This window comes from Staurois parvus, unplaced genomic scaffold, assembly GCF_062004578.1.
Source record: "Staurois parvus isolate SC_StPar_1 unplaced genomic scaffold, SC_StPar_1.0 ptg000004l, whole genome shotgun sequence".
Lineage (NCBI taxonomy): Eukaryota > Metazoa > Chordata > Amphibia > Anura > Ranidae > Staurois > Staurois parvus.
Window position 1 is genome coordinate 5,305,232 of NW_028317800.1, and position 23,017 is coordinate 5,328,248.

General features: G+C 41.3%; 1 protein-coding gene across 7 annotated transcripts in view; it reads left to right on the forward strand.

The window, feature by feature from the left end:
- Positions 1–23,017, forward strand: part of CSNK1G3 (casein kinase 1 gamma 3) — a 212,900-nt gene that overhangs the window by 104,379 nt on the left and 85,504 nt on the right. For all 7 annotated transcript variants that reach the window (XR_016312431.1, XM_089675348.1, XM_089675405.1 and 4 more), the window contains exon 4: positions 1,636–1,705. Coding sequence is in view for 6 of the 7 variants with exons in the window: in XM_089675348.1 (XP_089531474.1) it covers positions 1,636–1,705 (70 nt within the window). In the remaining variant the exon portion in view is untranslated. The remainder of the gene's footprint in view (positions 1–1,635; positions 1,706–23,017) is intronic.

Below are 23,017 nucleotides of genomic sequence, written 5' to 3' on the forward strand. Positions count from 1 at the left end.
CAATAAAATTTCAGCAAATTTTGGATGGTAACTTGATGCCATCTGTGAAAAAGCTGAAGTTAAAGAGAGGATGGCTTCTACAAATGGATAATGATCCTAAACACACCTCGAAATCCACGGGGGATTACATCAAGAGGCGTAAACTGAAGGTTTTGCCATGGCCTTGACAATCTCCTGACCTCAACATAATTGAAAATCTATGGATAGACCTTAAAAGAGCAGTGCGTGACAGACAGCCCAGAAATCTCAAAGAACTGGAAGACTTTTGTAAGGAAGAATGGGCAAAGATACCTCAAACAAGAATTGAAAGACTCTTGGCTGGCTACAAAAAGCGTTTACAAGCTGTGATACTTGCCAAAGGGGGCAGTACAAGATATTAACTCTGCAGGGTGCCCAAACTTTTGCAGACGCCATTTTTTTGTTTTCTGTTATTTTGAAAGTGTAAATGATGGAAATAAAATCTAACTTTTGTTGACATATTATAAGAATGTCTAATCTGTAATTTGATGCCTTTTGGAGATTTTTCCATCTTTCCTTGGCTTCTTTATGCACATTAATACAAATTTTTAGCTGGGGTGCCCAAACTTTCGATCCCCACTGTACATGTCTTGTGTGGCGTTTGTTGCTGTATTTTTTTTGCATTTAGCCAGAGAGCTAATTGGAGAAAAAAAAAAAGATTCCCTTATTTGAACATGTGAGTTGGATGGAGGGATTCATCCCACTGTGCCATTATATTCTGTCCACTGCCAGAATACACTGAGTGGCTGCAGACAAGAAAATTCTTCAAGAGTTCTGCCTGACAGAAGTCAGTCATTTGATTGCAGTCCAGTGGAACGGCCATAGATGGATGAAATTTTGAGTAGTCCCTATTGAGCCGGATGAATTTTGATCCATCTATGGGCAGCTATAGGCCTCCTGCACACTGCATCTTCTTTTTTTTTTTTTTTTTTTTTTTTTTTTAGTGACCTAAAATGCAGCCCATCATTTACAATGTGCCTGTACACACAAGCATGTGGACAAGCGCTGCATATTCTTGAGTAGAAAAAAAAAATAGAAAATATGTGCGTATGCGCATAAATAGTAACAGTTTTTCCCTAGGAATGTATTGTGCGTGAGAATGCAAATACGTTCAAAGCAAATGCCTAAAGTTATGTCCAGAAATGCTAATGTTCAAACATCAATACCGTGTGCAAGAGGCCTTAGACTTATGCTGTTTATGATACTTATATATATATATACACATTTTTTTTTAAGGAATACTGTGTTCATTGGTATCTTAATATGGCCTGGAGTTCAGTTTCAAACTACAGTATTTTTTGTATTTGCTTGCACTGTACATATTCCCCAAAGAATTATAATCCTAGCGCCAGACCAACAAACTTTGTTTTTCTTTTTGGGGTTATGGTTTTTGGCAGCTGTAACAGTGTGTCCATAAATGGCATGCTTTCTTCTGTATCTGTTAAAACTATACTGATATTAATAAATAGAACCCTGTTTTGCTATATTAGAGGGTGTCATAAAGGTTTGATGTCTTATTAGGTTGTTTTCTTCGTAATGCACCTTTACTGTTCTTGATGCATATGTATGTTACATTGTATTATTTCTCACTTGTAAATCTTTTCTATTCTGTATTAGGAACCTATGAAATCCAGGGCACCGCAGCTACATTTGGAATATAGATTCTACAAGCAATTAGGATCTGTTGGTAAGTCTCCCAGGTTTTCAATATTCATGTATTGTAGCACCCTAGCATCGTTTTGTGCTTGGCATACATCGGTTTTTTTGCACATGGAGTCCTCTCCGATCTCTTCCTAGCGGTGTGATACACAGTGTGTGCCAAGCTTGGAGAAGCCCCAAGTGTTTGGTATCCATAGTTTCAATGTTCTATACATCACTAAGGATACACCTCTGCTCAGGCCCCTTTGAGACTTAGATGTGTTTTATGTGTGAAACCGTTTTGTTCTACTGAGTGATTACATACAGCTACTTCAGTTTGTACATCTTCACCAGCGATTACAGTCAATATGTCTGCCTGTAATGTTTAGTTGGCTGTTTAGCTGGAGGAGAGGGATAAGTAAGCAACAAGGGAAATAAACATTGATGCATTTTCTTGAACTATGCATTACATAGGCTGTCTAACCTCTACACAACATAATGTTCAGTACTTTGTTTATACTGTTAACGGTCTGTTTTCCTGAGTTGCTTTTGTTGTCATTTGTTATAAAATATCCAATTAAAGGGGCTTCCCAAGCTAAGTACATTTGAGCCTTGCTTGTGAACTTTGTGTTGTACAGAATACATTATTGGTTTTCCAGGTTTTCTTGTTGCTTGTATTGCAAGTGTCAAGATGTCTCTCATTCGGTTTTAAATGATGGGTGGCCTTCTTCAGCTTCAAACTCGTCTGTTTAAGGATGTGTACGTTTGAAACGTCTGTGGTTGATATCCCATAATTTTCATCCCTAATGAGACTAGTCAAGTGCTATATTTGGCAGAATAAGAAGGAACGTTTGTAGCAGTCATATCCTGAATATATACAGAAAAAGGAAGCATTAAGTGCCTATAGAGCTTTTAAAGCCGTCAATTCAAAGCACTGTCAGACATGACTCCCATGGGCATGCATGGGAGTGATGTCATCATAGCCAACTGCATCAAAATGAACCCTCTCTGGCAAGGGTCTATCCAGCTGTGCAGATTGCCAGATACCTGGCATATAGTTCCAATATGGGGCCAAACAAACAGCTGCAGGAAAGCAGTAGACTAAGGTCTAGCAATACACAACCACGATGGGAAAAGACACAGTGTTTAAGGTGATATTGTGGATTCAAGAACACATGTAAATTGTACGTATTATCACACCCGCAACAACCATGCATCTTAAACCACAGCGTGTTTATGTGTGCACTTTTGTAAAAGTGATCCAGCAGCTAATGAGCCGTTAGAATCTCTTTTTACATAAGTCCATTGCCAGTAGAAAAAAAAAATACCAGAATGGTTCCTGTAGCTGCAGGCATCATCTTGGTATAACCACTTGAATTTGGTGATGTACGGGTTGCAGAATGAAGTGGTTAAAGTGAAAGAAAAGTCTAATTATATGTATTCAATCTGTTCCCTCCTCTTACCTATCCTGCAAATCCTGCATAAAAAAAGATGTTCGCTATTTTTATTAACTCTGGTCCAGTCTTGTGATCTTGCAGCTCTGTGTAAGGGATCGCGGGATAACTGCTCTGAATTCCTGATTCATGATGTCGCCTATGGGCTCCCATAGCCCAGCCATTGTTGGCGCTCCCTCCTCTCCCCTGCAGCAGTTGCTTTCTAAAATGGGAGGTGGAGTTGCAGGATTGTGTAACTGGACCAAAGAAGAATATAAACAAATAAGTATGCAGATCTTTTTTTTATACAGGTTAGGCTGGATAAGGGGGGCGGGGGGCATTTTTAAAAATAGATATAGTTAAGCATCCCATAGATTATGCAGTTTCTTTCCTTCTACCACGGATGGAAGGAAGGAAAATTGCGTGCTTCCCTCATCAACACAGTCAGTGCTATTGTGTTCTGCCCATGGGGAGGCTTCCCTGCTGGCAGAACACAATGATGACTGCTGGCAGCTATAGCTGCCTGCAGGGATCCCATGAAAAAAATCTGACAGGCTGGTTGTGTTGAAGTCGATCGATGGATTGAGTTCAGTACATCCAGCCTGCCCGGAGTTCGATCAAATCTAAGGCGATCCCTCCTGAACTGATCAAAATTCAATCCATCGTTGGTTGGTTTTAGGCATTTCTTCCACTTTAGTGGCTTGGATGAGCAGATGTTTTGTTTTATGCTGTGGACTTGTACAAACTCCTCCTGCATTGAGGCATTGACTGCATTGTGTTTAATGGCTTGGATGAGCAGATGTTTTGTTTTATGCTGTGGACTTGTTGTACAAACTCCTCCTGCATTGAGGCATTGACTGCATTGTGTTTATTTGCTGCCATGCTGAATAACCATAGGTCATACTGTTGGGGGTGTCTCATGCATGGTTTACCACTGTCATACATAACTATTGCCTGCAGTAAAATAATCTGTAAATATTCTTTGTGGTCTGCAGAAAGCTTGGCTGCATTTTCAAACCGTTGCATTGTTTCTGAAATGCTATTACCTATTGCAGCATGTGTTACATTTTCAAAATGATTTCCTATTGGATGCAGAAAGCCAATAGCCCTAAAAATAGATTTACAGGAAGGCCAGCTGAAGACGGGATGTATTATATGTGCTTAAAAGCAAATCTGTATACATACTTCCTGTAGTTTATACTTTTGGATACGTTGTAAAATTGTAGCAGGGAACATATTGACAATACTGTACAGTACTACTAAGCTAAGCAGTTAATGTTCCTGCTTTTACGGAGTTTCCTGTTGGGTGTATTAACATTTCTTATTTATCCATGTTTGAGAATCGTGAACAATCTGTATCTGGAAAAGTGGGCCTGTTGCTGGGAAAAAAACCCAAAAAACCAAAAAAACCCCCCAAAACATCTTTTATGAGTAGGCAGCATGTCACCATAACCAAATTCAATTGTTAAAAAATATACCTCCTTTTTGTCACCGGAACTGGAACTTTGGAACTGATGGCCCTAAGAGATGATCATATTACAATCATTACAGCAGATATTCGTGATGCTCGTGCAAATGCTTAAGATATCCACAAAGGGAACATTTTATACATAGACTGCAAAGTGTGGGGGGGGGGGGGGGGGCTACTTTACTTTACTAGCTAGAACAGACTCCTTCATTTTTAAGGCTCCATGTACATGGGACGTTTGGAAAAGACTTCTGAACGATGGAAACTGACTGATGGAAAACGCAGGTTAAAAAACTTCTGTTTAGCCGCGTTTGCATACCGCGTTTGCATTTAGAAGAAGCGTTTTTTAAAGATAACCTCAGGAGACCTTCCAAAATGCCCAGAATGCACTTAAAAACAGTAAAAAAATTAACAATTTCAGACATTTTGAGAGGAATAAAGAGAGCAGTAGCAGAGAGAGCAGTATGTGTTGAGATGACCTGTCTTTTATGGTTGTATTCACTATGGATCCTGTCATGAGCATAATGCGGCACATTCTACCATTTTGTCCTTCACGTGAAACCTGGAACTGACTGCGCTGAAGTACCAGGTCCATTTGAATACATGGAAAACACTTTGCATGCATTTCTGATGATGAAAAAAGGCTCTGGACAGCATCTGGACATGGAACAGTTAAAAAATGCTTCTAAACGCAAATGCTTATAAACGCGGTTAACCACGTTTACAAGCGTTTGGCATTTGAAATGCCGGTAAAATCTACTCCTGAACGCAAGTTTGGTGCGTTCAAAAAAAGACTGTAAACTCAACTGCCTGTAAATGACATGGTGTACATGCACACATAGAAAAATATTAGGGAGAGTTCAGGGGCTGTTAAAAAAAAAAAAATGCTGAACATCTCCTGAACGTCAGTTTATCAGCTGCAGTGTACATGAGCCCCAAGTTGTAGAGGGAATTGCTGTGTTCGCAGGTGAGGCACAGAACATCTTTAGAGCAAGTGGTTCATGTGTTGGCTGCAGTACCATATTGTACTAAGGCCCCATAAAATGTTACCAGTGATAAACCTACATTTGATTGTATTACACCAACAATCAGATGATTTTGGATTTAAGCAGGAATTGAGCACTGTATCTCCTGGAAGTGAGTGATGTCAACTGAATTCTCTTTTCCAGGCTATGTGTCTTGTAGGTTAACGACACTTTGGTCTTTCTACAGGAAGTGACTTAATGACTCTAAATCCGCCTGTCTCATTCTTCACTTCCTAGAAAACAATGCTCTGACCTGCAGAATTTGCTACATGTGGGGTGGCAGTGTCCAGTATTTTTGGTTTGGGATGAGATAAAATGCACTTAGCTTGATTACTGACATTACATCACGTGTTTTTTTTTTCCAGCACTAGCTGGCATGTTAATAAGATGACAGCTTATACTTCTGTTTATACAGCAGTGGAAAGGGAGAGTACGGAAAGCTTATATAAAGCGGATTTATTGTTAGAAATGAACCCACACTTATCAGTTTTTACCCAGCATGCACTTGTTAAAATGCAGAAAACTAGTAGTCCTAGAAGTCCTGTTCAGGATCAGTGCTCAGAGAGAAAACCTAAAGCTGGCCATAGATGATGGGAATAACCTGCTCCTTCCCTTCCCGTACCCTCTTGGAGACATTTTATACTTACACCAGGACTCTCAAGCTTCAGCTGCTGATTGATCAAAGTTTTTCAACATTCCCTTTCAATTGAAGTCAATTTAATGATCGACTTCTGTTGAACAGGAATGTCTACACATGTAATAACCACTTGCCCTCCAGAGGATTTACCCTCCTTCCTGACCAGGCTGTTTTTGAGATATGGCACCGTGTTACTTTTACTGACAATTGCGCGGTCATTCAACACTGCACTCAAATGAAATTTATGTCCTTTTCCCCCCACAAATGGAGCTCTCTTTCAGTGGTATTTTATCGCCTAGCGTTTTTATTGTTTGCAATATATATATATATATATATATATATATATATATATATATATATTCTGGTATTTTTTTTTGTATATGCTAGTAATGGCGGTGATCAGCGGCGTATTGCAGGACTGCGGTGAGCATTCTGACTTTGGGGGGAAACTGACTAACTGTCATAGACATCCCCAGTGACACTAATACAGTGATCCGTGCTAATAGCACTGACACTGTACTAATGGCACTGGGCAGGAAGGGGTTCACATCTGTGGCGATCAAAGGGTTAACTATGTTCTGTGTGCTGTTTTACTGTGTAAGAACATTGCATTGTATTGCTCTGCTATGCAGTAGCTGACCGCTGAGAGATCAGTTTTATTTACATACAGGTCTCTTCCCTGTCAGTGATACTCAGCGATCGCCGGGTGGGGAATCACCGGCTGGGACCCGGTGATTGATAGCCGAGGCCACCAGTATCGGTGTTGGTATGGCGAGCACGCCCCCTACCCGGAAATGCAAAATCACGTATATGTGATTTTGCGCAGCCCTGCGGCCATGTAGCAGTAGTTTTGCTGTAGGGCGGCAGGAAAGTGGTTAAAATTCAGTAGGAGTCTGCTGAACCATCCTAATTTCGATCCATCTATAGCTCCTAGATTGTAAGCTCCAAGGAGCAGGGCCCTCCTAACCCTCTTGTATTGAACTGTATTGTCTCCCGTTATATTGTAGAGCGCTGAGCAAACTGTTGGCGCTATATAAATCCTGTATTATAATAATAATAATCTATGGCCAGCTTTACTCTAGAGCATTGCACTGGCATAAAATGCCATCTAGTGTTTGGCTGTACCTGAGGGGTCTCTGGATGTCAGTCTTCCAGTGATCCCCAAATTGCGGCTCACAGGCCAGATCTGGCCCAGGGCACTATTCCTCCAACTGACACGAACAACAAGGCACCATTTCTTCCACTGACACCAACTATGTATTCCTTTCACTGACTCCAACAAAGGGGCACTGTTCCACCCACTGACAGCATGGATGGGGCACTGTTCCATCCAGTGACACCAGTGATGGGGTACTGTTCCTTTGACTGATACCAGTGATGGGTACTATTCTTTTTCCTACTGACCACAGGTGCAATATACTTTCGTACTTTCACTGACAGTCAAGTCTGAGACCTTTTTTATGCCCTCTGACGCAGGTCATTTTCTACTTCCACTGGCTGCTGTCTGGCCACCCTAAAGTTTGAAGGAGAGTAAACTGGCACTGTGGTTAGAAAGTTTGGAGACCCCTGTCCTAGATCAAAATAGAGACCCAGCAATCAATGCTTAATGTCTTTATGCTTCTTATGCTGGAGTTCCAGTAGAGAAAAGGACAGGATCTTTGATAGCTGCATTAAAGCAGAATGTGCAAGTTTAGAAAAAAAAATACACACATTTCTACCTGCTGCAGCCTCAATCTGGCACTCCAAGCTGTCCCTCTCTGTGTCTAACCTAAGAACTGAGCGTTCACATGATCACTCAGTTCTCAGTCTACATTGAGTGGAGAGCGGTGACTGTCAGTCAGCAGCTCTCTGCGCTGCCTTGGCAGAGGAGTGGGTGGGAGCAGCTGGCTCAGACTCTGAGATGCGCACTGAGATGCTGAGCTAACTGCCATCTGGGTGGATTCTGACATTATTTTCGGGATCCCTCCAGAGTCTGGAGTGGGTCTGTGACATCAACGGACAGCGACCATCAACTGACAGCGGCCTTTTAGCTTGCTGTTGGCTGATTCTGGGTCACTGGAGAGCAAAAGTAAGTGCACTGGTGTGACCCACATAAGATGTATGGTTGAAAGAGATTTTTTTAATTTGTAATTTTAGCATGCAGTGAAACGTGTACAAAAAAAAAAAAAAAGTTGGTCAGTATGATTATAGGTCTTCCTAAGAGTGTCAGAATATTCATTGTAAAAAGCACATTATTTCCTATTGTTTACCTCTGTGACTTTGATCTCCCCCCCCCCCCCCCCCAACTTTTTACAATAAAGATTATGGTAGATTCAAGTAGATCATAATAGACAAGTAGATCCAGCTGGCTATTGGGTACCCTCCTGCCAGCCATCCTTTGATCTGGAAATTTGAGGGAGCCTGGCTGAAAATATTCAGCTAAATAGCAGCCAGGAGTGTAGACTGTCATAGTACAATAGCTGGCAGGAGAGATTATCATACTTAAGTTAATTGCCCGGAAAGGGTTTTCTCTATACCTTACCAACCCTGGGAAAACCCAGTTAATACCACATTAACGAGAGAAAAACTATAGACAGGAGTTTTTGCATTGAGGTCAGTGGGAGGCGACTTTGCCTTGAAGTCAGTGGGAGGCGACTTTGCCTTGAAGTCAGTGGGAGGTGACTGTGCCTTGAAGTCAGTGGGAGGCGACTTTGCCTTGAAGTCAGTGGGAGGCGACTTTGCCTTGAAGTCAGTGGGAGGCGACTTTGCCTTGAAGTCAGTGGGAGGCGACTTCACCACCGCTAGCTCCGCCCGATTGTTTACATGTGACTGGCAAATGTCAGACCTGTCATATTGCGACAAGTGCGGAAAGGTCGGTGGGCGTCGTCTTTTTTTTTTTTTTTTTTACATTTTGGCTAGTTGGTGTTGTAACAACGCTGGATACCATGATTGACAATGGATTACAGCAATGGAACCATTTTTATGGCTTTTTTTTTTTTTTTAATTAAAAGACTTGTCAAAAACTGTTTTTTTGTTTTTTGTTCATTTAAAGGAATTTTTCAAAAGACTGGTCTTTTAATTTTTTTTCTAAATGTAACCCTTTAGTGAATGGGAGGGGGCAGCATCAGAGTGCCCCTTATTTAAAGGGGTTCCCTGATGCTAAGGAGCCCTTTTCCCGCAGACCCCCACAGCCACTGGGCCAGGGTTGTGGAGAAGAGGCCCTTGTCCCAATTGGCATGGGGACACCGCCTGGTAAGCTGGAGGAAGGGGGGGGGGGGGGGCGCTCGATCGAAGCCCCCCCTCCTTCCTGCCCGCCCTGCCCTGCTGGGCCGGTGTTCAGATCAAGGGATTGGTAGGAATTTATGGGGGACGCCACTCTTTTTCCTCACTTTTTATGGGGTGGGTTCCCCTTTAAAATTCCTACCAGGCCTAAAGGGTCACAGGTCACGCAGAACAATATGGTCATGTTATTGGTGAAGTTCTGCACCCACGACTTTGTTGTTTAGGCAAGAGAGTGAATTGCACATTGTGGACTGTTGGTGTTATTAAACCCATGAACATCCATTCAGTATATCCAGTCTTCCACAGTACACAGACATGGAAATGTAGTTATTTGAGTAAATGTAAACTGCTAAATACCTTTTATCATCAGCAGTGTATAGCAGTCTTGTTACTTCTATCAGTGACCGACTGAGCACTGCTTAATCTTGTAGAAGGAGTTTTCATTCTCCTCTGAGTGTCCTATGAGGCTGTATGACCCCTAATCCTCTGTATGGATAGTGCTGTGCCCCTGTGCCACACCCCCCCCAAAAAAAAACCTCTAGAAATACACACCAAACTGAGCATGTAATATGGAAAATGGATTGGGGACAGTAAAAGAAGGGGAGGATCAGAGAAGTCAGGATTAAACTGCCTTTTTACACAATGCAGAGGATTAACCCCTTAAGATCCACAGTGAGTATAAGGCCTCATGCACACTGGACATTACTATGCCAGTATCATTGGCTGTAGAATGCTGTGTTTAAAAACACGCGGTTTGTTGCACGTTTTTATCATTTTAGTATTGGTTTTTAGCGTCTTTCAGCGTTAGAGCATTTTTACAGCTGAAAAACTCCTCTTTAAACACAGTAGTTCTGGGTTCTTTCCAGCTTGAAAACGCCCCTGCCAAAAAACTGATAAAAGCTTATGTTTGCATGGATGCATAGGATAACATGCTGGGGTAGAAAAAACTGGCTGTAGAAAAACACCTGATGTCCAAAACAGCAGCTGTAAAAACTCCCGGTGTGCATGAGGCCTAACAAGCATGCTTTCCTGCATATACTGGCTGATTTTACTTTTTGGGTTTAGTTACACTTTAAGCATTTCTAATGGTGTTGGAGTGTTAGGCACTTTTATGTGGTGGTGGTGGTGTACGTATTACTGCATAGCACTGTGGTATGTGTTTGATCATATTTTGAGTGAGCTGTAGGCCAATAATGAACAGCAGCTATCGAAATTACACTCTAACCTAGAGGGGGTTTTTGTGGTTTGAGAAAGTGGACCAAATATCAGAATTCTTTATCAAGTGGGTGTATGCAAGCTACTGTGAAGGAAATAAGTATTTGATCCCCTGCTGATTTTGAATGTTTGCCCACTCACAAAGAAATGATCAGTCTAAAAATTGAATGTTCGGTGTATTGTAACACTGAGAGACAGAATAGCAACAAAAAATTCAATCGAAATGCATGTCTAACAAATGATGCACTGATGTGCATGTTCATGAGGGAGATAAATATTTGATCCCCTTCACAAAACATGATTTAGTGCTTGGTGGCAAATCCCTTGTTGGCTATCACAGAGGTCAGACATTTCCTGTAGTTGGTCACCAGGTTTGCACACTTCTCTGGAGGGATTTTGGCCCACTCCTCTTGGCAGATCCTCTCCAAGTCATTAAGGTTTGGTGGCTGACGTTTGGCAACTGGAACTTTCAGCTCCCTCCTCAGATTTTCAATCGGATTAAGGTCTGGAGACTGGCTAGGCCAGTCCAGGACCTTAATGTGCTTCTTCTTGAGCCACTCCTTTGTTGCCTTGGTTGTGTGTTTTAGGTCATTGTCATGCTGGAACACCCATCCACGACCCATTTTCAATGCCCTGGCTGAGGGAAAAAGGCTCTCAACGAAGAGTTGACGGTATTTTACCCTGTCCATCATCCCTTTGATGCGGTGCAGTTGTCCTGTCCCCTTAGCTCAGTGTTTCTCAACTCCAGTCCTCATGGACCCCCAACAGGTCATGTTTTCAGGATTTCCCTCAGATGAAACAGCTGTGGTAATTACTAAGGCAGTGAAACTGATCAAATCACCTGTGCAAAATAATGGAAATCATGAAAACATGACCTGTTGGGGGTCCATGAGGACTGGAGTTGAGAAACACTGCCTTAGCTGAAAAACACCCCCAAAGCAGAATGCTTCCACCACCATGTTTGACAGTTGGGATGGTGTTCTTTGGGTCATAGGCAGCATTCCTCCTCCAAACATGGCGAGTTAAGTTGATGCCAAAGACCTTGATTTTGGTCTCATCTGACCACAGCACTTTCAAACAGTCCTTGTGTAGGTCTACAATCCTGTCCCTGACATCCTTGGACAGCTCTTTGGTCTTTGCCATGGTGGAGAGTTTGGAATCTGATTGTTTGATTGCTCCTGTGGACAGGTGTCTTTTATACAGGTAGCAAAATGAGATTAGCATCACTCCCTTTAAGAGACTGCTTCTAATCTCAGCTTGTTACCTGTATGAAAGACACCTGGTAGCCAGAAATCCTGCTGAATGATAGGGGATCAGATACTTATTTCCCTCATGAAGATGCAAATCAGTGCATAATTTGTTAGACATGCATTTCTTTTGAATTTTTTGTTGCTATTCTGTCTCTCAGTGTTACAATACACCTACCATTCGATGTTTAGACTGATCATTTCTTTGTGAGTGGACAAACATTCAAAATCAGCAGAGGATCAATAACTTATTTCCTTCACTGTATGTAACGTAGAAGTGTTACAGATTTCGATGACCTGTCACAGATTATAGTATCCATCCTGAAAGTACCCTAATCTGCTTTTCTCTGTAGAAAGATGGAGCCATATTTGTTCAGGCATTGTCAAGGGTGGTCATATTCTGTAGTTCTTGAGATGTTGCCTCAGAAATAATGCAATCACGTGAAGGCTGTTGCCTGTGCAGCTCTTGGCGGTGTTCACAAATGACTGACAAAGCCCCCTGCTGCAGCCTCTCACCGTATGACTTTTTACAAAGTAGCCATGTTATAGTCTGATCACTGGGGAGAGGAGACTAGGAAAATGCTTCCTCCTGCTTGCAGCAGACTGTTAAAATCCTCTTAACTTAAGCTAAGTCACCTGTCTAGAGCTCAAGGACTTTTTTCCCCCCCATAAGATAGAGCTCTTTTTAAAAATGATTCTCTTATTTCTTGTCCATATCAGTCAGCATTATTCATTCAGATTTCTAGTTGCTGGAATACCCACTTTAGGATTGGTCTAAGGCTCAGTTCACACTAGCTTTGTCAGTAGGTGTCAGGCGTTTGTGAAGTGTTTTTAACGCTTCTCAAACGCCTATGAAAATTCTGCACATGGCAGCACACTGTGCTGTTCACACTGAAGCGTTAGCGTCACGGCAAAACTGACGCCTCATGTGGAGTCAGGAGGAGTTGAAGCCTCCCATTCAAGTTTCTGGTGCCGCTCCGCAAACGCCTGGCAGGCGGTTGCGGAGCGTTAATACTATGTAACTTCATTATAGGCATTTGTGGTGCGGTTTTAATGCTTGGCAAATGCCTATCAACCGCCTCAAATCCGCGCGTAGGGCGTTTGGGAGGGGGCATTTGAGGAGCGTTAAAACACTTCCCAAATGCCTGTCAAATGCTATAGGGGCGTTTGGCAAGAGTTAGAAATAAAGTCGAGTGTGAACGAGCCCTAACACAGCTCTTCAGTGCATGCATGTGCTAATGCAGCTTTCAGATGTAGATTCATAGAATTCAGTGTTTGGTATTTTGTGTTTGAAGGTAGAAAACAATGTTTGTAAAATCCACAAAAAGTGCCTGAATTGTAGGAGTCATTGTTAATCAGTAGGGATGTAGTGTGGTGTTTTTTTTTTTACTGTCCACAGTTGCTGTAAACAGTGGAGACTTCATGTGTTGTCAGTCACTAGTGGTCTCTGTATTGATCGTTTGTATCTGATGCTTCCATTAAATCTGGCTTTACTCAAGTCTCTTCCTGTTTATTCCCGAGTGTCTGTTTTTATTTAATACATTTTGTGAATTCCACTGGATAGTTAGCAAAGTCAACGACCGAGTCATCTTGTAATTTAAAGACTTGTGCTTTTGCTTTAAAAAAAAGTGTTTAGACTGAATGTACTGCTGGGTGTTTTTTAGTTCTGCAGTTTTATATTTGCTCAGAAGAGTGTCCTTGGTTTAATAGAAGCATATGTTGTGGAACATTTCAGTGGGAGCTTGCTAATATCTGGTGCTGAATAAATATAGCTGCTTGATTGGCATGCATGTCTGTTGAATGGCTTTCTTTTTGCTCATTCCTGCTTTACTTTGAATGATAAACATTTGGTTTTTCTAAGCTCTGGCAGTTTTTCTCATACTTTGCTTTAGTGAATGTTAGGTAGAACTGTGCAAGGTAAAGCTGCTGTGCCAGATGCAGTAAGCCGGGTGATGATTGCAATAATTTCACTTTTTAAAGCTGTAGCAGCTAATGTATCATAAGTCCTCATGCACACTGGATGTTTTTACAGCTGTTTTTGGCTTTTGACGTTTCTTTTCTACAGCCAATAAACTCCCCAGCATGTTATCCTATGTGTTCATGCACACATAGACTGTAATCCAACATTTTTTTGGCTGAAAAAAAAACCCAGGACTGGGTTTCTAGAGGTTTTTTAGCCCTAATCCCACATAGTAATTCATCCCCCATAGTAATTCATCCCCCATATAGTAATTCATCCCCCATAGTAATTCATCCCCCATATAGTAATTCATCCCCCCTATAGTAATTCATTCCCCGTATTGTCTGAATTCACTTACCTGTACTCCGCGCGTTCCTCTCGCCGCGTTCCCGCGCCGTTCCGGTCTTCAGGGCGGACTGTGAGAGGAGAGGAGTTTGTCACGCTGCCCCGCCTACATCCTGACAGCCAATGTTTGCCACGCTCCGCGGGACGGATTAAAAGGTCCGCCGGGCCGTAGTTTGCCCATTGCTGGGCTAGCTGCAGAGTCCTGACTTTTGGGGCGGCCGCCCGAGAGGAGGGAGGGGAGCGGGCGCCCGGCACACAGAAGAGCCGCATTAAAATGTGTAAATAGCCGCGGCTTGCCGACCACTGAGCTACGGCAACCCTATTGCCTGTCACCTGGTGGGCAGTGTGCTCCGGAGCCGCAGCAAAGGTGAAAAAGAGCTGCGGGTTGCCGACACCCGCACTAAGGCCTCGTTCACACTTGGCTGTTTTACCAACGCTTGCCAAACGCCCCTATAGCGTTTGGCAAGCGTTGGTCCAGCGTTTGCAGAGCGTTTTTTTATGCTCGGCAAACGCTCTGCAAACGCCGCATGTGCGGTTTAGTGGCGGTTGCTAGGCGTTTGCCGAGCGTTAAAAACGCCCCACAAACTCCTATAATGCAGTTTGAATGGTGTTACCGCTCCGCAAACGCCCCGCAATGGCCGGGCGATTGCGGAGCGGCACTATAGACTAGAATAGGAGGCTTCAACGCCTCCTGACTCGACCAGAGGCGTCCGTTTTGCCACAACGCGACGCAATCGCTCCCGTTAGAACAGCACCATGTGCTGTAATGTGCAGAATTGGCAGAGGCGTTTGGGAAGCGGTAAAAACGCTTCCCAAATGCCTCTCTGCCGCCTGCACACAACGCTAGTGTGAACGTAGCCTAAGACTCGGCAGCAGCAGTAACTATTGGTTCCTGCTGCTGTCAATGAAACACAGTGAGGAGGAAGCGGGGGCGGGGCTGAGCCCCGCTGTGTGTATACAGAGCGTGTCTCCATAGACACACACAGCTTGGGGAGCAATGGAGGCACACAAGAGGAGGGGCCAAGCTCTCCAGCAGGGGAACCCTACAAGAGAGGTTTGGGGCCAATCTCTGCCAAACCTTTTCACAGAGCAGGTAAGTATAACATGTTTATTATTTTAATAAAATTAAAAAGAAAAAAAAAGGGTTACCTTTAGTGTCACTTAAATGTATTCCATTTAACGTGAGAGAAATGGTTCCTTAAAGTGATATTAAAGGCAAATAAAAAAAAAAAAATGCCATACTTACGTTATCTGTGCAGTGATTTTGCACAGAGCAGCCCTGATGCTCCCCAACAGTGCTCCTGACCCCTGTCTCCTGCTAAGTGCTTTCAGATTGCTATGGGGGCACACAAGCAGGCTTGCTGCTGAGCCACTGCCCTGTGTTCATTCACACACACAGTTGCAACTTGGCTCTGCCCCCTCTCATTGGCTCACTGCCTATAGCTACCGCTGCTATCTCAGTCAATGAGAAGGGAGAGTCCCTGGAGAGCCGAGGCTCTCATGCACATCACTGGATCCTGAGGGGGCTCAGGTAAGGATGGGGGGGGGTGTAAGAGGATGGGGGAGCTGCTGCACACAGCAGTAAAATGCATGAAGGTAAAAACCTTGAGCCTTTACAACCACTTTAAAGGATAGGTTCACCTTTTGGAATGTGTTACATGTTCCACCCGTTTTTAGCATCTACAGCCTCTCCTCCCCGATCCCCCTCCCCCCAGTGACATCGGGTGGGGGATCCTCTCCCTGCACCTGCTGTCACTATTGGAAACTAACGCGGCCATGCGGGGCTCTGCCCACACAGCTGCGTCATTCATTCACAATTTCCTGTCACTGAAAGCCTGCAAGTACCATCAGCCATTGCAGTCGACCACTTGTAGTTCTCAATGAACTATGAGGACACTAGTGAATGCTCTGGTAGTTCATTGATTCATCCTGCTCTTAGGTAACTGCCTGCCTGTACAATCTGATCGCGGGTGCTATGCTCAGCAGGCCCCTTGAAAAAAATAAATAAATGCAAATCGTTTTACCTGCAAATTAAAGTGCATTAATTATTATTTTTTTTTAAACTACTTCCCGCCCGGCCTATAGTAATATGACGGCTGGACGAACACTTTGTCCCTCCGGGAGGGCGTCATATGACGACCTTCCCGGATCGCGCTTTGTGCGTGCCCGCAGGGCTGCACTGCGGAGAGATCTGTCACCGGCCGTGTACCTCGTACACGACCGATGACAGATCTGCGTACCAGCCCCATTGCCAGTACCATGTGACCGGCTGTGACCAATCACCGCCGGTCACATGATAGTTGTATACAATGAAAGGCTTCCTTTCATGCCATCCATTGTATACAACTGTCTAGCTGTGAATGGTCACAGCGATCACATGCACAGGCTGGGCCAATCACAGCCCATCTGTGTCATGTGATTAGCCGTGACCATTCACAGCTAATCACAACAAAAAAAACCTGAATGAATCAATTTCATTCAGTTAAATACTTATAGCAAAGAAATTCTATGCTATCAGTAATCAAATTGTGTAAAAAAAAAAAAAAAACTTATCACTTCCTCAAAGTAGTACAATGTTACATTATACTACTTTGGTCATACTGCAATATGAAAAAAAATATTAAAAAGAGAGAAAAAAAATATTTTAAAAAAATTATTATTTTTTGTACTGTCACCAGTCAGTGTCACTGATCACCGCCACACCAGTTATATGATGATGCTGTACTGCACTGGTGACAGTATGTAAAAAAAAAATTAAATACGTCGGACTTTCTGCTTTGCAAAAAGGGGTCATTTGGGGGATATCTGGACTGCTCTGACATTTTTGGGCCTCAAGAAATTAGATCGGCTGTCAGTACTTCAGGATTGATCAATTTTCAGATATATCCCATAGCTTGTGAACTCTATAACTTTCCTACAGACTAAATAATAAATACTGATTTGGGTTATTTTCACCAAAGAAATGTAGCAGAATACATCTTGGCCTAAATTTATGATGAATTTATTTATTTGCAACCTTTTATAACCGAAACTAAAAAAAATTTAAAAAAAAACACGTTTTTCTTTGTTTTTTGTTTTTGTTTTTTTAGCAAAGAATAAAAACCCCAGAAGTGATTAAATACCACCAAAAGAGAGCGCTAGTTATGTGAACAAAATGATAAAATTTTAGTTTGGGTACAGTGTTGTATGACCGCGTAATTGTCATTCAAAGTGTGAGAGCGCCGAAACCTGAAAATTGGCCTGGGCAGGAAGGGGGTAAAAGTGCCCGGAATTGAATTGGTTAAAGATGAACTTCTTTATTGGAAATTAATTTCTGTTTTCCTACTTTGAAATATAGACATTTTTATATAAACGCAGTACTGCAAACTAATAAATAATTCTTTATTGTATTTGATGCTATTCCACTGAGAGTGTCCTTCCCACTTTTGTCCTCTTGTGCTATTGTGTGTTTTTATTTCATTTTTTTTTTTTATGGCATTGTCAAAGATTAGTAAACAGCTGGATTTAATACATTGTAAGCATCCTGTTGTCATAGAAACGTGTTTTGGAACATAATGTACCAGCTAAAATGCTTTCCACGGTTTTGTGATTTGATTCATATGATAGATCATAAAGGCAGGTCTGCAGGTTAATATTTGGACATATGATTCCAGGCCAATGAGAATTTGTGTTTTCACATCATCCTTTACAATGCATGTCTCATTAACAAAAATAAAATATATATTTTATAATAAAAGTGGACTGTATTGTCTCCCAGAACTAGTCTCCTCAGATTACTGGGTTCATGGTTTACTTATTGAGACTTTATGGGTCTCTAGAACATCTTGGGGAATTGATCCAAGAACTTACTGGGGGTGATCTGCTTGATTAGGGTCCTTGCACACAGCCACAGGAACGCAGCATTTTTAGCAGTGCAGCATTGTTTTTTTTATGAGTTAATATGCACAAGGGGGAATTTATCAAAACTGGAGTCTGGGGCAGTTGTGTATGGTGACCAATCCACTTTTAGCTTCTACTTCTCCTTTACGGTACATTCTAACAATCTTTTTTTTTTTTTTTTTTTTTCCTTTCAAACCCAGCAGCAGGAATCATTGAATGCCTACTGTTGAGATTCATACCATGGCAAAATGCCCATGCCTACCCTGAAGCTTTAAAAATTAAAGATGGAAGCTGATTGGCTCTCATGCTCAGGCGCTTCACATTCTAGCTACTCCAGTTTTGATCAATTATTCTCACAGTGCATAAATATCAGTCAGGCGCTATGCACAACAGCATTTTTTAAGCTCCTAGAAGCTATTATCAGCATATTTTTTTCTGCTCCTAGAAGCTAAATCGTGGTATGCTGTGTCCATGCACACTACTTTAGGCTGTTAGCATTTTCTGAGCTTCAGCGTCTAGAAGCAGAAAAAAATGTTCTTTGTAGAGTTTTTTGGGAGCGTTTTTCCAGCAGAAAAAAATGCTAAGCTCTACTAAAATGCTCCTAACAGCTTTTTCTAGCTTCTTTTTTTTTATCTCGTACTGTAAAAATGATACTAATATGCAAATGCTACAAAAAAATGCTATTAGCAGTGTTTTTTATCCAGAGGTGTTCCCAGCATTTTTTTAGCTTAAGAAGAAAAAAAAACTGCTAGTGTACATGAAGCCTAAAATTGTGTCACTTCCAGATCTGTCAACAAAAAATAGAAAAATTTGTGTCCATGGTTGAACGCATGTACAAACATGTATGGTTTCATGAGTAAATTTTGTGCACATAGGCATTTTTGCGTCTGTAAACAGAAGCAATTTACGGATCTTATTTATCTTTCTGCTTTAAAGAACCTGTGTAAATACATCGGTCGTTTATTCCACTCATTTGAAAGGACCCTTAAGCTGGCCATACATTATACACATTTGTTAAAATTGATTTCCTTTAGATTTACCTTCATTTATGTAGTGCAATGTCCTGTCTGATTGCATATACATGGAAAGCATTTAGGTTTGAGCTCATATCCTGTATAATAATATATAGTTGTGGTAAATCTAAAGGAAATTTGTACAAGAAAATTGTATAATGTGTGGCCAGCCGTATTCTGTATCAGATTTATATTTTCAGCTGCAGCAGTGTGGCCAAATCTAATCAGTCTGTAAAGTAGATAAGTGAACCAAAATTCTCGAATGTGAAGGAAACAGAAGTGGCTGAACAACACCTAAATGATGATTATATAATATATTTTTTAATATATTATTTAATTTTAATATATTTTATGATTATTCAATTTGTAGGATTATATATATACGTATGCGTCCTTATATGCAGAAGTATATGTATATTTCCGGTTAATGTCAATTATATTTATATAATAAGGTACGGGCTGCTTATAGGCATACATAGTTAGAGATCATTATAGTTTGGTCTACAATTATGTGAGATATGGTCCTTTCTTTATATATTTTTATTTTTTAAATAACTAATTAAAATATTTTAAAAGGGAATGGGTATTAGGTTGTTTTTGTTTAATATAATTAACATTGCAGTTTGGTACATTATTATATTCTTCCTGTGTAAATGTGCCTACTGCAGAATCGGTATATATATATTTTCTTGCTAGGTTTCTTTGGTGCATCATTATACACTCTTCGTTTTTCTGTGTAAATGTGCCCATTGTAGATGTAAGTCTGGCATCCTTGCATAATAGTCCCCAGTGGTCTTCAGTTTAATGGCTGCAGGAAGTATCGTTGCGATTAGGCTGAATGGAATATTGATGTGGGTGGTTCCTTCTATCCTGGCCGGGTATATAAAGAGCTATCGTCACTGTGATTGACAGCCCTGATGAAGTCACGTGATATTGTGACGTAACGCGTCGGCGTAAGCGCGGTGACGTATTTCCGGCGTGGCGGCCATCTTGGTACACCTGTTATTCAGCTGTACACCCAACAAACACAGATATATCCTCATCTGAGAGCATGAGGGTCTTGTGTGGACTGGCTGCTATGTAAGTGGAATTTTTTACCAACAAGTTTTATGTTCCTATGTTCCTATGGTATAATAAATATACTACACTATGGGAGGATTCCTCTTTTTGTTCTGAGATATTGATATTTCATCTATACCTGGAGAAGAGTTTAAGTGGGAATATTGAATTCTGAAAAGCGTTTCTGGAGTGCTGTGGTGCCTGGAGGATCTGTGAGAGGGATCCATTATTGCTCTTTGATCCGCAAGGGTCGAAGTGATGAGGTGAGAGGCTAATCCAGAAGGTGGTTGGATTCACAAGTTCTATCTACACTCAGATACCTGCACGATTTGTGTCACCTGTGGTCACTTTATAATATTATTGGAAACACCGTTTACATTTTTTCACCTTTAACATCTATATATTGGACTTTTTTTTTGCGCTTAATAAGTAAATATTATTTCACTTCACATTTGCACGTGTGATGTAACTATATGTATGTGTAATTTATGCACATGCGTATAGATTTAAGTGTTTGTTTTTTCATCCTTTGGGTGTTTGATTTGACGATTTTTGTTATTATCAAGCACTTATATATCTATTTCCATATTATTGTCACTATATTGGATTTGTGTCATTGGATTCCACATTCACTTTGATTTGAATGTAGCGCAGCATTTATATGGTTTATATTCACTTGAACACCTAAATGGGCAATCATTGTAAAGTAAGATTGACATTCACATGAGTGAGCTATTTATGTATCTGTTGGAATTTTATACTACTTGTGTGGAAACCCATTAGTCTCTAACCCAGCCAGGGTGCCTTGAGGTTTCTTTAGGGGTACCTTGGCAAAATGTATAAAAATTGCCCAAAACTTGTATACAAGCTAGTGGGTGGAACAAGCCTGCCTTTTAGTTACACAAAGCCACAGGTTTTCATTGTGCGCCATTACAACCTTCTAGCCACCGACGTCCTGACAACCAATTACATCTTCAATTGATAAGGAGGATGTCAGCTGCCTGCACAGCATCCTAGTTTGATCCTCCCCTTCCCCTCTCCGGCAGTGCTGGGGTCACATTTGCTCAGTGATGGAGAAAAACTGAGGGAGAAGAGAAACATTGGAATACTAGCCAGTACCAACGTGCAAAAATGTATTTGCTTTGGAAGAATAAATTACCTCTAATGTTGGGTGTCCTACATCTGTGGATGTTGCTGTTAGAATAGTTTTTCACATTTTAGAATGGGGCGCCCTTTTAAAATTATGGACAGTCTTGAGGCACCCCATTTTAGAATGGGGTGCCTTGGGACTGTCCATAATTTTAAAGGGTGCCTCGAGACTGTCATAAGTTTAAAGGGTGCCTTGACTGAAAAAAGGTTGAGAAATACTGGTCTAACCCTACTAAAATGACTATGTACGTCTTTACAAGACCGTATACCATAGACTCTGTGGTTATACTGTTTGGTTGGGTCCCAAACCCTACTTCACTATGGTTTCCATATACTGCACTGATGGTCCCAGAATATTAGGCTGTGTTTGCACTAGACACCTGAAGTTCTGGATGTGCATTTGGCCAATGGAGTGTAAAGGAATGATTTGTAATTGGGTGAGACATGTGGTTACCTTCTGTTTTAAGAGGGTTTTTTTTTTTTGCTACTGACTATTTAGGCCTTCATGATGGAATGTACTTAGCAAAGGTAGTAGGCTAAATCATAATGTAGATAGCTCAGACGAGGAATATATACATTTTGCATTGTCCGTAGCACACTCTTTTTATTTATGCTGGATTATAAAACCTTTCTATGGATTGCCTTACATGGGACTCTCCCGAGTCCTGTTGATGCTGAACACAAAGTACACTTGCAGGGTAATTCCAAACTGCGCTTGAGAAAGGAAATTGCCCTGGACTGCACGATCTCAAATATTTTGGTTGGTTATATAAATTGATTTATTTATTATTCAGTTTCGGAAACCTAACAGGTCATTTTTCTTCAGTGTATAATCTAAGGAAATGTGGTAGGAAATGATCTGTAAATCATAAAGGTGAACAACGATCTCAAATGTTCATTTTCATTGTGTCAGGCATACTTCACAAGGACATCTGTAGGTGTCGAAGTCATCTGGGAAAACAGCATTGTTTTCTTTCTGTGAACATAGTGCAGTTGTAACATGTTTGAAGCCCAGTGAGTGTTTTTATAAGGGGGTGATTGTGTTTGTTTTTTATTTTTTTTGTTTTCTTTCTGTGAACATAGAGCAGTTGTAACATGTTTGAAGCCCAGTGAGTGTTTTTATAAGGGGGTGATTGTGTTTGTTTTTTTGTTTTTTATTTTTTTGTTTTCTTTCTGTGAACATAGTGCAGTTGTAACATGTTTGAAGCCCAGTGAGTGTTTTTATAAGGGGGTGATTGTGTTTGTTTTTTTGTTTTTTATTTTTTTGTTTTCTTTCTGTGAACATAGTGCAGTTGTAACATGTTTGAAGCCCATTGAGTGTTTTTTAAGGGGGTGCTTGTGTTTGTTTTGTTTTTTTGCGAAAAGATCAAGAAAATTCTGTCCTTTTGCAGCTGATTTTGTCGTATGCAGCCCCAGCTTATTGTTTGTTGAACACAATTACATGCAGCATTAGAGGTGGTGTTCTGTTGCCCATTCTCCATTTGTGGGCCTAGTCTAATGTTTCATACAGTGCAGTTGCAATGGGCTTTCTGGGACTAAAACCTGCAAGTACAGAAAAATAACTTGATCTGCTATAAATCCAGCAAGCTTGTATTTTCATGTGCTCTGGCTGCATTGAAATTTTAAGCAATGTTATGAGCGTTCTTAGTTTAAGTCTGTGGATTACACAA